Source organism: Rhineura floridana, chromosome 10, assembly GCF_030035675.1.
Source record: "Rhineura floridana isolate rRhiFlo1 chromosome 10, rRhiFlo1.hap2, whole genome shotgun sequence".
NCBI classification, from domain to species: Eukaryota; Metazoa; Chordata; class Lepidosauria; order Squamata; family Rhineuridae; genus Rhineura; species Rhineura floridana.
The window spans coordinates 63,221,506-63,236,633 of NC_084489.1; the positions used below are offsets into that span (position 1 = coordinate 63,221,506).

At 42.6% G+C, this 15,128-nt stretch overlaps 1 protein-coding gene across 1 annotated transcript in view; it reads right to left on the bottom strand.

The window, feature by feature from the left end:
• The window catches only part of PRTFDC1 (phosphoribosyl transferase domain containing 1), a 55,219-nt gene that overhangs the window by 35,945 nt on the left and 4,146 nt on the right, over positions 1-15,128 (bottom strand). The window contains exons 2-3 of the mRNA XM_061586628.1: positions 14,174-14,280; positions 11,549-11,732 (exon numbers count right to left, since the gene is read on the bottom strand). Coding sequence (XP_061442612.1) covers positions 11,549-11,732; positions 14,174-14,280 — 291 coding nt within the window. The remainder of the gene's footprint in view (positions 1-11,548; positions 11,733-14,173; positions 14,281-15,128) is intronic.

Below are 15,128 nucleotides of genomic sequence, written 5' to 3' on the forward strand. Positions count from 1 at the left end.
TCAGCTGGCACGTCCTTGGTGATGGCAGCACTTCAGTCAGATCCTCCTCTAACACAGCCTCTGACTGAGCCTCCCGAGCTTGAGTAACAAGGCAGGGCCGAGAGGTGGGACAAGGGCTGGTTCACTGTCAGACAGTAGCCAATCACGCGCCTCTGGGAAGCACACATGCAGGTCATGAAGGCAAAGCTTTCCACCATAGAGACTGGTAACTCAGTGGCATGCTGTCTCTGAATAAGGCATTTTATCATCATGATTAATGAATATCCACCTATGAACTAGCCTTAGGTGAGTTTGGAAATAAGCAAACATTTAACTACAGGAATTCATGAACTGGAACTGTGGAGGACTGAACTGGGTTCACGTACCCAGGAGAATGATAAATGAGGGTGGCCAGTAATTCCATAGCTGAGCAAAAAGAGCTTATCACAGATCAGCTGGATAGGTCAAGGATGTACATCATCACACAGTCAATACAGCATTCATATATCCACTGAATTAATAAATATGTGATTGCATGTTTTCAGTAATAAAAAAACTGGTACAAAGGACAAGCTGATCCTGCAGGTTGAGCAATTTTGCAAACATTACTGTCATTATTTTATTACATTTACATCCCGCCTTACTTACTTCCATCATGGAACCCAAAGCAGCATACATGTGGTTCCCAGGCAGTCTCCCATCCAGGCACTGACCAAACCCAGACCTGCTTAGCTTCAGCAAGATGATGGCCTCATGTGCCTTCAGACCGCACCCAGGTATTCATTTGCAAAAGCTGGGGTTCAAAGAACAGGTAATGGTTGAGATTATATGTTTGTGAAAAATGGGCCATGGACTGAAAGGGAACATAAGGACCAAAAGAATGGGACTAGGAACCACTGGGATAGTGAGCAGACACAGACATGAACACTTCAAAGGGCATTTGTTTTGTAGGCTACATTCTCTGAAACCGTGAGACACTCTGCCTTCTGACCACACTGTGCAAGGTTCCTTTCAGTTCCTGAACATCAGAAAGCCCTGCTGTCCCAACTCAAACTAGCCTAGTGTTTAATCACAAGAACTACTTATGGATGAGGCACTTAAAAGAACATGGGATTGGATGTGTTGTGCTAAAAGATGCCTCCTTCCTTCTGCCACATTCTTGAACTAGAGAGTAGTCTGTTTCTGGTTTATGCCTCTGAAGGCGGGGTCCCCTTCTGATCTATTTTAAACAAGAAACTTTACAAGACGCTGACAGAGGATGTCATCAAATTCCTTGGAAGAAATTATAATGCTCCTGGGTTTGCTCCAATTAACAATGTCCCTTTTCCAGAGCTAAATGAAAGGAAATGCTCTCCACGCATTGTTAGTATCGGAACAAGAAAATCTACTATACATTTTGGAAAGTTGTTTCTCTGTTCTCTATGCATGGGACACCTCTTAAGATGTTGTTGACAAATTTTGCATGATGAATCGGTAGAGCACAGAGTGGGTTTATGACTATGCTTGGATACAATTGGATGCCATTTTGAATCAAGATGGCTGGCTTAACCTTTTAAAACTGCACTGATTTTAACCACTGGTTTAAAAACTTGCTGATTTTTTGGATTTCTTAGAACTCCAAGGGCACTTTCTACTAGTTAAGTAATAAACACATTGGGATGTTCTGAAACCTCCTCCAGGTCTTGCATTCCCAAAGCGACTGCTGCTATTCATTCAGCAAGATGACTGTAGGACCCAGGCAGGGCTGCATATACGTCATCATCATCAAATTCTACACCAAGATAACTTAATTCTGCACCAAGGAAGTAAATACTTAGAAAAGCTGGATTCTGTGGCCTGTCAGTCAACACCCTCATTTTGTCAAGATGCTGGAATGAAGGCCTGATCTACACATACACTAAAATATATTTTATTCTGTTTATGCTAAGCAGTGGCAAAGATCAGGACTCATGCAGAGTACTGAATGCTCTCTCCCCAATGGAATTCCATTGTCAGATGTTCTAGGCAATGTCTGGGGAGACCTCCAAACATTCAAGCACACCTCTGCAGGCATATGGCTTAGCCAGTATAGTGAACTCCAGATGCTATCAGACTCCATCATCCATCAGCCCTAGTCAGTATGATTAATGCTTGGGGATGATGGGACCATGCAGGCTACCCCCTGGTTTAACAACTTGCTCCATCTTTTTAAGTGAAAAAACTAAGATTCTCAGGATGCTGAATGCGCTGCTCAGTGCAGAATACACACAGCCTGTGATACAGAATCATGGGCATGGACTACACATACAGCAGAAGAGGTGGAGGAGTTCCAAGGTGACACAATACTGCAACAGGCTCTCTGTGGGGCTGCCTTTGAAGGATGTTCAGAAACTACAGCTGGTTCAGCACCCTACAATTCTCAGGATTCTTTGGTGGAAACTATGACTGTTTAAACTGGTATCATAGTGCTTTAAATGTATAATACAGATGGGTTCCGTGTAGCACGGAAGGGGGCCTATGATTTTGTGACAGAAAAGATAGGAAACAGCCTTATGCTGAACCAGCTCACTGGTCTATCTAGCTGTGTCTTGCTTACATGGACTAGCAATGGTTCTCCAAGGTTTCAGATAGGACTGTTGGCTGTGCTTGGAGATGTCAAGGATCTAATCAGGGACCTTCTGCATTCTCAACAACTGAGCTACCATCCTCCTCACTGATTTCACACCTTATATATTTGAGAATTCGTACATGCCTGGCAATTCTGTGGCACTGGCTCTCCTTCCAGCCACTCCCACCCCTCAGGGAGCCCCCATCCCCTTTCCCTACCCTTCCTCAGGCACCATTGGGGTCTAAAAAGAAACACATTTGTGCAATCATATAAAGCAGAGTCGCTTAAGTACATTACTCTGAAGGATTCAGAATTAAAAATTAAAAGAGGCCTAATTTAAAAGCCCAAAAATGTTTAAAATAATGTTGTTTGGGTTTTCTTCTGATGTTCAAGCAGCTACTACCAAAAATGAGAGAAGATTTATTTGCCAAGGGCCATTTGCCAAAGTTTGTACTGCAGGGCCCAATGCTGTGCTAACTGGATTCTCATCTTTGGCCCTCCCGCCCATTTTCAAAACTCATCTTAAATTAGTGCAAACATTGTCTTTGGGGGTGATGGGAATTCACTCCACCAAGCAGGCGCCAATCTGTAATTAATCCATGACCACATACTGTGAATGAAGACAACACAAATCACCACTTTGATATGAAAGCACAGGGAACAGAATGCTTGACCTCAGGTTCTTCCAGGGAAAAACCTTTACCAATTGAAATAATGGAGATTCTTTTTTTTTAACCCATAGAGCAGGAATATAAATATATGTGTGTGTGTTTGTTTTCTCCTCCAAGGAGGGTCACAGGTTCAATTTTCCATGCCAGATGGGCATAGATAACCGGCAAAATGAGATGAGCATACTGACTGAATGCAGCTACAGTCAGTGAGTCCTTTCAGGTTTTTTCAACTGCCATGAATGAGTGAAGTGAGTTTCCTTAGGCTGCATTTGTAGAGAACTGCGGATCTGCTTTTAGTGCAGTTATTTAGCTTGGGAAATGTTTTTCGGCCTGAAGAGCACCCCCCTCCTCCATTATAAATGCAACACTGAACCTTGTATAAATTAGCAGTGGAACATCCAGCAGCAATCAAGTGTCCCTTTGGAGCGCTCCCATGCCAGGAAGCCACAAAGGATGGTCTCGCAGCAGGAAGTCATTACTTCATTCATAGCTACAGCATCCAATTCCCCACGATGCCAGAAGTAAAACAAAAAACACACAATAATCGCAAATCCTAACAGCCCAAGCCTATAAATATTTACTATGAAGCAGGTGGGAAAGATGAGTAGACAAGGACCCAGAGGCAGAGTTCCTGAAATAAGGGGCAAAAGGGAAGAAGCAGAGTGAGAAGCAGATATCTAAGGGAATCCCAGATGGAGCAGACCGGGGTGTTCATGAAATAAGGATAAGGGAGCCCAGGGAAAAAAACAACCTACAGGGTCCAGGGACAAGGAGGAATGCATACAATTCCTGGGCTCCTGCTGGAGGAAGGGCAGGATATAAATCAAATAAATAAATAAAATAAACAATTGGCAAAAACTGTGGAGACAAAGAACCTTTTGTAGGCTCTGTGATCAAGAGCCAGAGAGGGAGTCCAAAGGAAAGGCTGGATTTCACAAGCTGATTTGAGCTCATCAGGTCTGAAGTAACCTTGGTCTGCAGTGCTCTAGTATAGCACACAAACAGATTACAGCTTTAAAAATTATGGTGTGTCATAAATCTACAGCAGGGACGGCCAACATGGTGCGCTCCAGATTTGTCAACTACAACTCCCATCAGCCCCAGCCAGCATGGCCAATGATCAGGGATGGTGGGTGTTGCAGTCCAATAACAGCTGGAGGCCATGACCTTGGCAACCCTGTATCTGCAGTATGTCCATTTACCCAGACTTCAACTATTAACTGAATGGAACCAGATTCCCTAAAAAGTTCAGCCCTGTGGCAAAAACAAAGCCAGTACTGTTGTATGTTCTTTCAAAGTTTTCAGGCGCTGATCCTTCAGCTTGGGACAACACACCACCGAGAATGAACAACTGTAAAATAAATTTCAAATAATGGAATGCAGAAAAAGCAAACATAATGTCAATGTATTTGCTTGTGTGCACATATCAATGTACCCATTGTGTATCTCAGTTGTTACTCAAAGGGGAGGTCACATTTTTAAATTAGTTATGTTCTGGATACCATTGATAATTGTGATGAAGTGAGCTAGCTCAAACCACATATCTTTTACACATTCTACCACATGATTTTAGACATTAACAATAAAACTTTCTTTTGCAGATTTCTTATAAGCACAGGGAAGAATAAAAAGTTACTATCTTGACAGCAGAAATTGAAAATGTTTCAAGCCCGATATGCACATATTAATCAGCCATTGCTAAAGAATATTTTTCTAGGAGACAATGTAACATTTTTCAAATTGCCTGTTTCCCTTCTGTAGAAATACAGTGAATGGATTTTAAAAAATATCAGACATATTGAGCACCTTTTAGACAAGAACATCTCTCTGATTTTAAATACCTTGCAGCAAGGAACCTGCAATCCTCCTGATGGATCAACTTTCATCAGCCTCAGTCAATATGGCAAATGGTCAGAGATGATGGAGTTGTAGTCCAACAACCATCTGGAGGGCCACAGGTTCCTCATGTTTTCGTTCTTTGGTGAGAAACAACGGCTGCATTCAGACAGTCATCTTTCAGCTTAATGTGCCTCAATGAAATGCAGAAGTCTTCAAATAACTCTAGTTTCCCATTTCAGCTTAACAGGGAAATTAGGGTTACCAGCTTTTCAGAACAAGCCAGGATCTTAACCTAACTTCAAACCATGGTTCAAAATCCTGCTCATTCTAATGCCTAAACCATGGTTCCCGTTTTATCCAACTGGGGAAACTATGGTTAATTGACGACTTCTCCAATTCATTCAGGTACACTGTGAAGGGAGATGGCTGCATGCCCAGGAAAGGGCTTGTGCATATATATTTGCTTTTTAAGCTATTATACTGTATGACTGTGCAAATGCAACCAGGGGGAATTTTCCTGCCCAAGCCCCACTGAGAGAAATGGGAGCTGTACAGAACTCCCATTCATTTCAATGGGGCATGTGAGGGAGAACATCTTGCTGAACTGAACCCAATGATGGCTTTGCAACTTCTTTCAGAGAGTAAGGCTTTAACCAGCTGCATTCAGAATAAAAACAGAATTGTATTAACAAGCGGTATTGATGAACCAGCCCTATATAAGGGGAGAGTTAAAACCTTTGCTTCACTCTCAAATTAATTTACAGTCTCAGCCTAAAGGCTGCCTATGTTCTACACAAGCAGATCATTAACAAAACCCGTGTTTCTAACAACATTTCTTTCTTCTAAAGGAAAAGCAGGTTTGGGACAGAGGCTAGTTGGAACTTGCTAGATTGGTGAAGCCTCTCCTCATGTGTGCATTTTCCATTTCACCAGCCCTGTCTCAAACCACTGTCTGTCCCTTCACTCTACGGGGTTCCAAAAGAATGAAAAAAATCACAGCACAGAAATTGGACTTTAGGTAAACTCAAAACATATCAGCATGTCCTGCTGTAAATAGTGCCAGCTTGTTCCAGGCATTGGCTCATTCCTATGATACACTTACTGACATAGGGTAGGCTCAGGCCTACCCACTCTATGACCTGGTTTACATGTAATAGCAAGCCAAACCATGGCTTAGCATGAATGAACAAACAAGTTCCTGAAGAGTACATTTATTGTTGTTATGTGCCTTCAAGTCGATTTCAACTTATGGTGACCCTATGAATCAGCAACCACCAATAGCATCCGTTATAAACCACCCTGTTCAGATCTTAAAAGTTCAGAAGAGAACATGGTGGACCCTTTGTTCTTCTTCTGGTCCTGTTGATGTTATGATGCTGTGAGGTTAATCATAGTTTGGTTTAGGGTTAAACAGTGAGCCTGGGTTTGGATGTATCTCACTCCAGTCAAACTATCAGCAGTAGCCAAGGTTTGTTCTACGGCTTACTACTTGTGGGTTGCCTGGCGCAGATAAACCACAAGCCCAGGTTCAGATGAAATGCTAAGCCAAATGATGGCTCAGCTCCCAAGGAGGAGCAGGCAACAGCAGAACTGGACGTGGAGCGAAATGGCGGTGATATTTTCTTTGGGAGCCTGTATTGCTCATTCATGCTAACTTATGGTTTGGCTACATGCGAACTGGGCCTATGTGAAGTTTATGCACATGCTCAGCACAGCTGAATAAGCTCTATTGTGTAACCACATGTCATAACATTTTCTAATTTGCCCTGTTTTCTTTGGGAAATGCCAGTTGCACCTGGGATTAAATGATTGTCAGTAAAGCCATTTGCAGCTTTCTGTTCCAGAATGCAGATTTTCTACAAAGGACTCAGCAGAGGGGGACTGAACAAAGCCCTATGTTGCCTAGTCACTACTGAACTTTATTTCAGTGAACTGGGTTTTATTACTCAGTCCAATATATGTTCATTAAATACCGTCTTCACCTCCCCCCCCCAAATCATTTAAGTTCTTCTAGAAGTCCCACCTTGTAACTTATCTCCTTCCTTTCCATTTTGGACCTTCTAAGGAGCCTCAGGGAAATGGGACATAGACCCCCCATCCTGCCATTTTCCCTTGCCCTCTTTCACATTTTTTCCTTAGAACCTTTTTGAAGGTATTGAGTTATACATTACTACTACTATCCAATGGCTGGGTCTGGCATTTCTCAGCTTCAATAAGCATCACTTATGAAGCCAGGAATGAGCACTGGGAGCGTGGGTTTCTCTCGCACCAGTTTTCACCTCCCTGCCTTGTATTCAGCCAGGAGTGAAGCACCAAAGACAGCACATGAGAGGACAAGAGGAAGGGCAAAGGAGGAACATCTGGCCCCCCAACACTTCATTTATTTATTTACTTTATTATTATGTTTATATCTCACCTTTCCTCCAAGGAACTCAAGATGGCATACATGGTTCTCCTTCCTCTCCATTTCATCCTCACAACAACCCTGTGAGGTAGGTTAGGCTGAGAAACAGTGACTAGCCCATGGTCACCCAGCAAACTTCATGCCTGAGTGGGGATTTGAACCCTCATCTCTCAGGTCCTAGTCTGAAATCTAACCACTATGCCACACTGGCTCTCTCTTGTTCCTGGTTTCATAAGCCATGGTCTACAAAGCTGGAAAAGATAATCCAACCCCAGCTTTTGAGTAGCTGTTGTCTCAAGAAAGCTCCACTGGAGCACATTATTCTGGTTACAACATCTGGTGTTTCTTTTGGAGGATTTGTAATTGTTATCAAGTCTGGCGCAGTCAAGACTTTTCTCTTCTCCCAGGCATTTTAGCATGTGTTTTTAAATTGGTTTTTTTTAAGTGTTTTTAAATTTGTATATTTGTTTTTAATGTTTTTAATTGTTGTAAACCGCCCAGAGAGCTTCGGCCATGGGGCGGTATACAAATGTAATAAATAATAATAATAATAATAAATTGACATGATGCAAATAAAACCAAAAGTGTCATGAAGAAATCCTGTTCCCAGCTAACCAGAAGCCTCAAAGAAAGCCCTGGCTTCATCAACTTCTAAGCCAAGTGCATGAGGATAAACCAGTAAGAAATCCATGTTGATGCTTGAGACTACATCTCCACTGAATATTTCCTAATTTTGCTTTTCAGTTTTGAACTTGCAGTATAAACTGGGTACACATTGTCCCTCAAAGCACTAGATTATATGCAAATATTTGATGGCCCTTCCTTCTTCCTGGATTAGTCACATGGGTGATTCCAGCCCATCAGAGATCACAGTGAATTAGAAAACTACACAAGCTACATAACCAATCAGATTTAACAATACAAAGATGTCACTGAGGACAAGTGAAGCTGAAACTGGAGCCATAATATCTCAATATAGAACTAGGCCAAATAGAAACAAATAATATTTCCCCTTTCTCCTCTATGGACCATATTGGAGGGAGGAAGATGAAGCAAGAGGGGAGGAGGGTACAGGGGAAGTTTGACATTTATTGCTAATATTATCATATATTCAAAAATCAATTCAAGAAATGTAATAGGCAAAAAAAGTGGAAGGCATCACAAATGAACAACAAAAGGAATGCTGAAAAATCATTTCAAGGGGGAAGGTATTTTTCAGCATTGGCTGAAATGCTTTGCAAAACAGCCACTACCACCTCTGAACAGTTTTAGCTCAGCTCTATTTGAAACTTTATGAAGTTTGTGAGGCAGATGGAACCTTTACTGGTTCAGATGTTACCTGCCATCCAAAAAGACTCTATTTGCATGCACACAAAGAGCTTGAATGCAAGCTGCCTGCACCCCTGCGCTGCTTTTGAAGGTGTCCAGCACTTGCCTTTGTGTCCTGTATTGAGAGAGGAAAAAACTAGCCAAGTGTGTTGTCCTGATGTGTTTGCTTGCGGTGGATTGCAGCCAAGACTTTCTGTCAGAGTAACTGTGCTGGTAAAGTAGCAAGCTTTGGAGTTGCCAAAAACCTCCTCTGCACACAGGAAGTAAAAATGGTGTGTGTGTGTGCGTGTGTGTGTGTGTGTGTGCGTGCGTGCGCGCGCGCACACACACAGGCTGAACGAAAACTTTATAGTGCATTTTCTGAGTGATTAAATCCAAAGCTTCCCTCCCCGCTTTCCATTTGCATTGTCTATGGTGAACTAACCTTTTAGCCATGAATGCTGAACATGGAGCAAGGGAAGGCATCAGAATCCCACCAGTGTTTACAAGACTTGGACATGGCGCTCGGAGACAAACAGTTGGAGAGAGAAAATAGCACAGCTGTGTTAAAAGTGAACAGAAAGCAGCAGGACTCCCTTAAGGAAGAGAGAGACAGGAACTTGTTAGTAAGGGGAAGCTGGGAGGGAGGGAGGGAATAAATGTGCACAAGGAAAACCACTATGTGGGCGTCGAAAGCACATTAGATTTTTAAAAAAGTAAAACTGCGATGACAATATTAAAATAGAACAGAAAAACAGAGTCAGGGAAGTGAGAAGGTTTGATAGCACACAGAAAAAGAATGAAAAACAACCCAAAGGGATTCTTGTAGGCAGGCTAATACTAGCATGGCTTCTGATTGACATAAGTGCATCTATGTGAATATTGGTACAGAAACTGAACACAGACTTCCAACAACCTGTGGTTGGCAGCCAAAGGGGATGTATGCCTGGGCTGTGCAGAAAAGTGCCCTCACCTCCTGCTCAATGTGGAGATGCAGGGCTGGATTTACGGGTAGGGGACCCAGGTTACTCCCAGGGGGGGTATGTGGAATCTGTCTCTAGGTGGCTAGTTAGCTATCCACACAACATCTGAAACAAACCATTCACCTTCACTTGTAAACAGCAGCTGTCGATGGGTCAGGGTGGCTTTGCTCCCCTACTCTTGGAATGCTGAGCCCTGCTGCCAGTTCCTAAGAGGCAGAGGGAAGAAGTGCAGGAGCTCAGCATAGCGTGGGCATGGCAGCACGAGTGTCAAATTGGCTCTGCCACCATGCCCGCACTGTGCTGAGCTGCCCACACCTCGTCTCTCTCACAAACTGATAGTGGCACAAAACTGCCCTGCCTGCATCGCCCGCATGCACAACTGGCAACACTGTACCGATCGTTTTTCCCTCTATGGGAAAATTTACATCAATGCTCATTTAACAAACAGTAGTCTGGGTCACACATAGCACTAAGCCAAACCATGGCTAAGCATGAACATGAAAATACTTGTAGTCAAAATTATGGCAACTTGCCCTTCCCTGGGTCTTGCTGCTGCCACGCTATCCAGTGTTAACTCATGGTTTGGCTTATCGTTATGTCCAAACCCAGGTTCACGGTTTGTCTTGCTCCAGACAAACCATGAGCCGAAATATGCACACAGGGGAGAAGTGAAGCAGCTGCAGTTTTGACTCCAAGTACCTGCAGGCTTACATGTCAAGCTTAGCTATGGTTATGTGCAAACTGGGTTTGTGTGTGCGTGAGAAAGTGCAAGCAGTTGTGATCAGATTCACATGTGCAACTTTCTCACCTTATTATGACGAGGATAAACCACACATGCAAATTGTGCAGAGCCATGAAATGGGCTACAAATCCAATAAGAATAAGATATCCAAACACTGAACAAAGAGAGGGGTTGCTAAATATATTCACTGTTTAGGGCACAATTTGGTCTAGGGACAGCCCGGTGGAAGGGATACTTCACCTTCCTAATCCTGCTATTATATGGATTCATGACAAAAAATATAGTTCACTGCAAAAGTGGCAAAGATCCAAAGAACTGCTTCAGTTTGCTCAAGGGACCCGTGCTAGCACAGTGAAATTTTTCACATTTTTTTCTCTCTGAACACCTGTGAAACCACATGCCATATCACAAACGGCTTTAGGAACTCCCTTCAATTTCTGCAGCCATTTGCTACTGGGTAGTGCTATTTGAGAAAAAACACATCTCAGATCGTAGCCTTTCCACCATCACCAATTAGGTTTATGGACCTAGTTTTACAGTTCTTTGGATTTGGTCCAGTTAAGTCTTGCTTCAAGCCTAGGGCACATCTATGCTACAATCTTAAATAGGCTGTAGACAGATGTAACTGACCCAAGCAACTCTGGGAATGGTATTTTTCCTGGCATTAAAAAAATTACAAATGGAACTTATATTGGCTGGCTCAGTTTTTGTTATGCTATTTCACTGGGAGGGAAGGAGGTCTAAAGAATAATAGATGTGATAAAAGCTGCAGTGGGGTGAGGAATTTAAGATACTAGTAAAATCAATGGGATCTTAATGTCTCCTTTCCCAAAATCATGTTCTGCTCATCAAAGGAGAAAAAAGTCGATCCATTACGTTATATCAGTTTATGCACTCACTCCTGCAATAATAAAGGCAGGAGAGATTGGAGAATGATGCCTGGATTTTAAAAAATAAAATAAAATCCACAGGTACGATCTTCAGTATGGTAATCAAACCCCATTCAACCCACCAGTTCTTTCCTTCATTACTTACCCGATAACTTTTCAGTCTGACAAAGTCAACTTTCATGGAGATGAACCTTTCTGAATTTCTACTGAGATTCTTAATATGCTCCACAAGGTCTGCACAGAATTTGTAGCCACCTTTAAGTACACAGAGAACCACAATGTCATTGTATCCAATGTCTTGCATGATATCTTTGGCCAAGCATTCTGTCCTAAAGCAAAAATTAAGAATAAATATAAGGTAAGACTTGGATTTTTCAATGCAAGCATATTCCATGATGCAGTTCAAAAATATTAAACTTCATAAACATTTTTTTAAAACTTACTGTTTTCACCCTGATCCAAAACTACTGGTGCACAAATGTGACATTTATGCAGTGTTACTTGCACCAGAATGTGGGTGGAGATGGGCACCTTGAATGTACATCCCATTCAAAGTACTGCAGTACAGACAGACTACATGTGTAGTCAGATCGGCGTCATTCTGGTGCAATTGGTCACATAGAAATCTCACTTTTATGCACAAATATCAGAAGCATAACAAGGCACACATTAGTAAAAACAAGCTCCACATGTACAAAACAAGCAAAATAGCTGGAAAGTTTAGCCACATAGGAGACAAGCAACGTTCCTGGGATCTCCAGTACTTTTTTATTTTATTTGTTACTGGATTTATATGACCGTCCATGAGCATAAAGCAAGAGAAGTAAATAAAAAATATTTTTTAAAAAAACAAAAATAATTAAAATGTAATGGATACTATAGAATGCAGCATAATACCTTCCTTCTGGCAGAGGAAAACAAAACCAAAATTATCAGCTCAGAATAGAAAACAGAACAAAACCCAACCACTGGGAACCCAGATTTTCTCTCTCTTTAAATGCAAGTTGCTTTTATTGTGTGAATAAAAAGGTCTTCATATGGCACAAAAAAAGATAAAGAAGGCACCAGGCAAACACCTCTTTGGGGAGGTTATTCCACAATCGAGGTGCTACCACAAAAAAGGCCCTCTTTCTGTTAGCTACCCATCTCACTTAGCACTCAGAGGAGAGCCTCTGAATAGGATCTTAAGGTCCAGGTAGGAAAACACAGGAGAAGGCTATGTTTCACGCGTCCTGGTCCTAAGGCAGGGGTGGGGAATCTTTTTTTTGCCTGGTGGGTCATATCTTTATTATCCACACCCCCCATGGGCCAACTTTGGCCACCACTGACAATCATCTGACATCACAAGGATGTCAGGTGACTGATGGGTAGGCAGTCCCGCCCACCTGTCAAAGTTGGCCAACGGGGTGGGGAGAAGGGTCTGCTTTGCCAGCATGTTCCTCGCAGGGAACAGCACCCAGCAGGACTGAACTCTGCCCCCTTCTGCCCATCAGCTGATATCATCCAGTGACATCAGCCGATGGGTGTAGTATGTGGAAAAATACCTCACGGGCCATCATGGACCCCTTGGCATTGAATTAGGGGCCTATCCTAAGGATTCAGTAGAAATGCTCACACCTATAACCCACACATGCAACCATTCCAAACTTACAAAGGAGGGTGTGTAGCAATTTCTTGAGAGCTTATTAATTTTTGTAGCAGCAATTAAGATTTCTCTCTCAAAGTGAAGTTCTTATTCTAAACCTGCTCATTCAGATACTTAAAATATGCTGATTATGGAGAAGAGCAGTGACCCCAGGTTGCTGTTATTTTTATGCAGAAAGAAGTGTTGGATTGTCTTTAAGATTGACTCCTTTTCCCACCCTTTTGCTATTCTGAGCACTACAACGCGCGCCTTCAGTGATTTCTAGTCACATTTTGGCCCTTAGGCTATTTCTGCATTAGCATTCAAAACATCTCAGAAATTAAGTATTTAAACTTTATTCTGGATGACAGCTCATTAGAGCAGAATCCCCAGCCACCAATAATAAAGGTATACTTTGCCAGAGATTCTTAAAAATTAACTTTGAAAAAAATAATGTTATTCTCTAAAAGCTTGAAATATGAAGTAGACAAGTTCTCATTATGCCTGTATTTATATTTCAAGGCAGCCCATGTGGTACACTGGCCAGAGTGTTTGGTTTGGATGTGGGAAAGTCAAGTACAAACCCCCACTCAGCTATAAAACTCATAGGGTTGCCTTGGTAAAGTCAGTCTCTGCAATTAGCCTACCTCACAGGGCTACTGTATAAATGCTGTTCTTTCTTGGATGAAGAGCAAAATACTTATGTAACAAACTGAACAATATAAAAATATTTATTTCCTCCAAAGAGCTCAAGGCAACATACATGGTTCCCCTATCTCACTGTATCCTCACAACAACCCTGTGATGTGTGTTAGGCTTAGAGACAGTGACTGGCCCAAGGTTATCCAGTGAGCTACATGGGGATTTGAACCTGGGCCTCACCAGCCCCAGTCCAACATTTTATCCACTATACCACACTGCCACATACATTAAGATTTACCAAGCAAGTCTGCAACTTTGAACATGTTTCAGTTCTAACAACACACTGAATTCTGACATCACACTAAACCAAGGTTAAGAAAGCATAACTAAGATTTGATGTGATGTCTAAACTGACAAACCAAATTGTCAGATTGTCAAACTAAATGGACAATTAGAGGAACTGAACATTTAGCTTCCACAAATGTAATACTTCCAGATCCTCACCTGTCAACAATGATTCCATGCGGTATGAGCACATAGTCAAGATCTCCATAGTAGTGCTGTGGATATGTAAACAAATCCAAACTATATCCCGGCCAATCATCTGAAATCTGTAAAACAGATAAAACTTCAGTAGGAACAATTTGGTTTACACGACACATTTATGGGATGCTGGGGTACGACACGCGTTTTGCGACCGCAATGGGTTTGGCAGAAGCAGAGCCGCGAAAATCCAGGCACCTGATCATGACTGGATCCTCAAGCACAGGGGTGGGGAATCTGGAGGCCGGGGCAACCCTCAGCATACCTTCATGTGGGGTTAGGGGGAGCCCAGAGGCAGAGAAGAAGGTAAAGAGAGGGGAACAGCCAAAACTCGTTGAGTGATGGAAGACCTAAGTAAGCGATCAATTCAAACCTCTGGCAAGATCGATCTACCCCTCTCCTGGTAGCCCAATGGGCAAGGAGGACAAAGTGGGGATGGGGACACAGGAAGCTATCTGCCTTACACTGAGTCAGCTCATTGGTCCATGAAGTTCAGTACTGTCTACACTGACTGGCAGAGGCTCTTCAGGTTTTCAGGCAGGGAGTCTCTCCCAACCCTACCTGGAGATGCCGGGGACTGAACCTGGGGCCTTCTACATGCCAAGCAGTTGTTCTACCGCTGAGTCAGCCTCTGCCAAGAGAGGGAAAGAGAGAAACAGAGTGGAAAGAGAGGCAGAAAGGGGCCCCTTTCTGTAAGGTGAATATGTCACCATTTTTACTATGTTTGATTTACCAGCCAACTGTCTTTAACAAAGTTGTTGCAACATTTTCTACCAAGTTCTTGTTCCGGCCCCCACCCACTGCCAGCATGCAGCCCCCCAACAGAAAAAAAAATAAAAGGTCCCCAGCCGTGCTTTAGCATGAAGCCTGGGGGCTGGGAAACTTATCTGTTCTAGACTTAACCTAGGATAAAGCA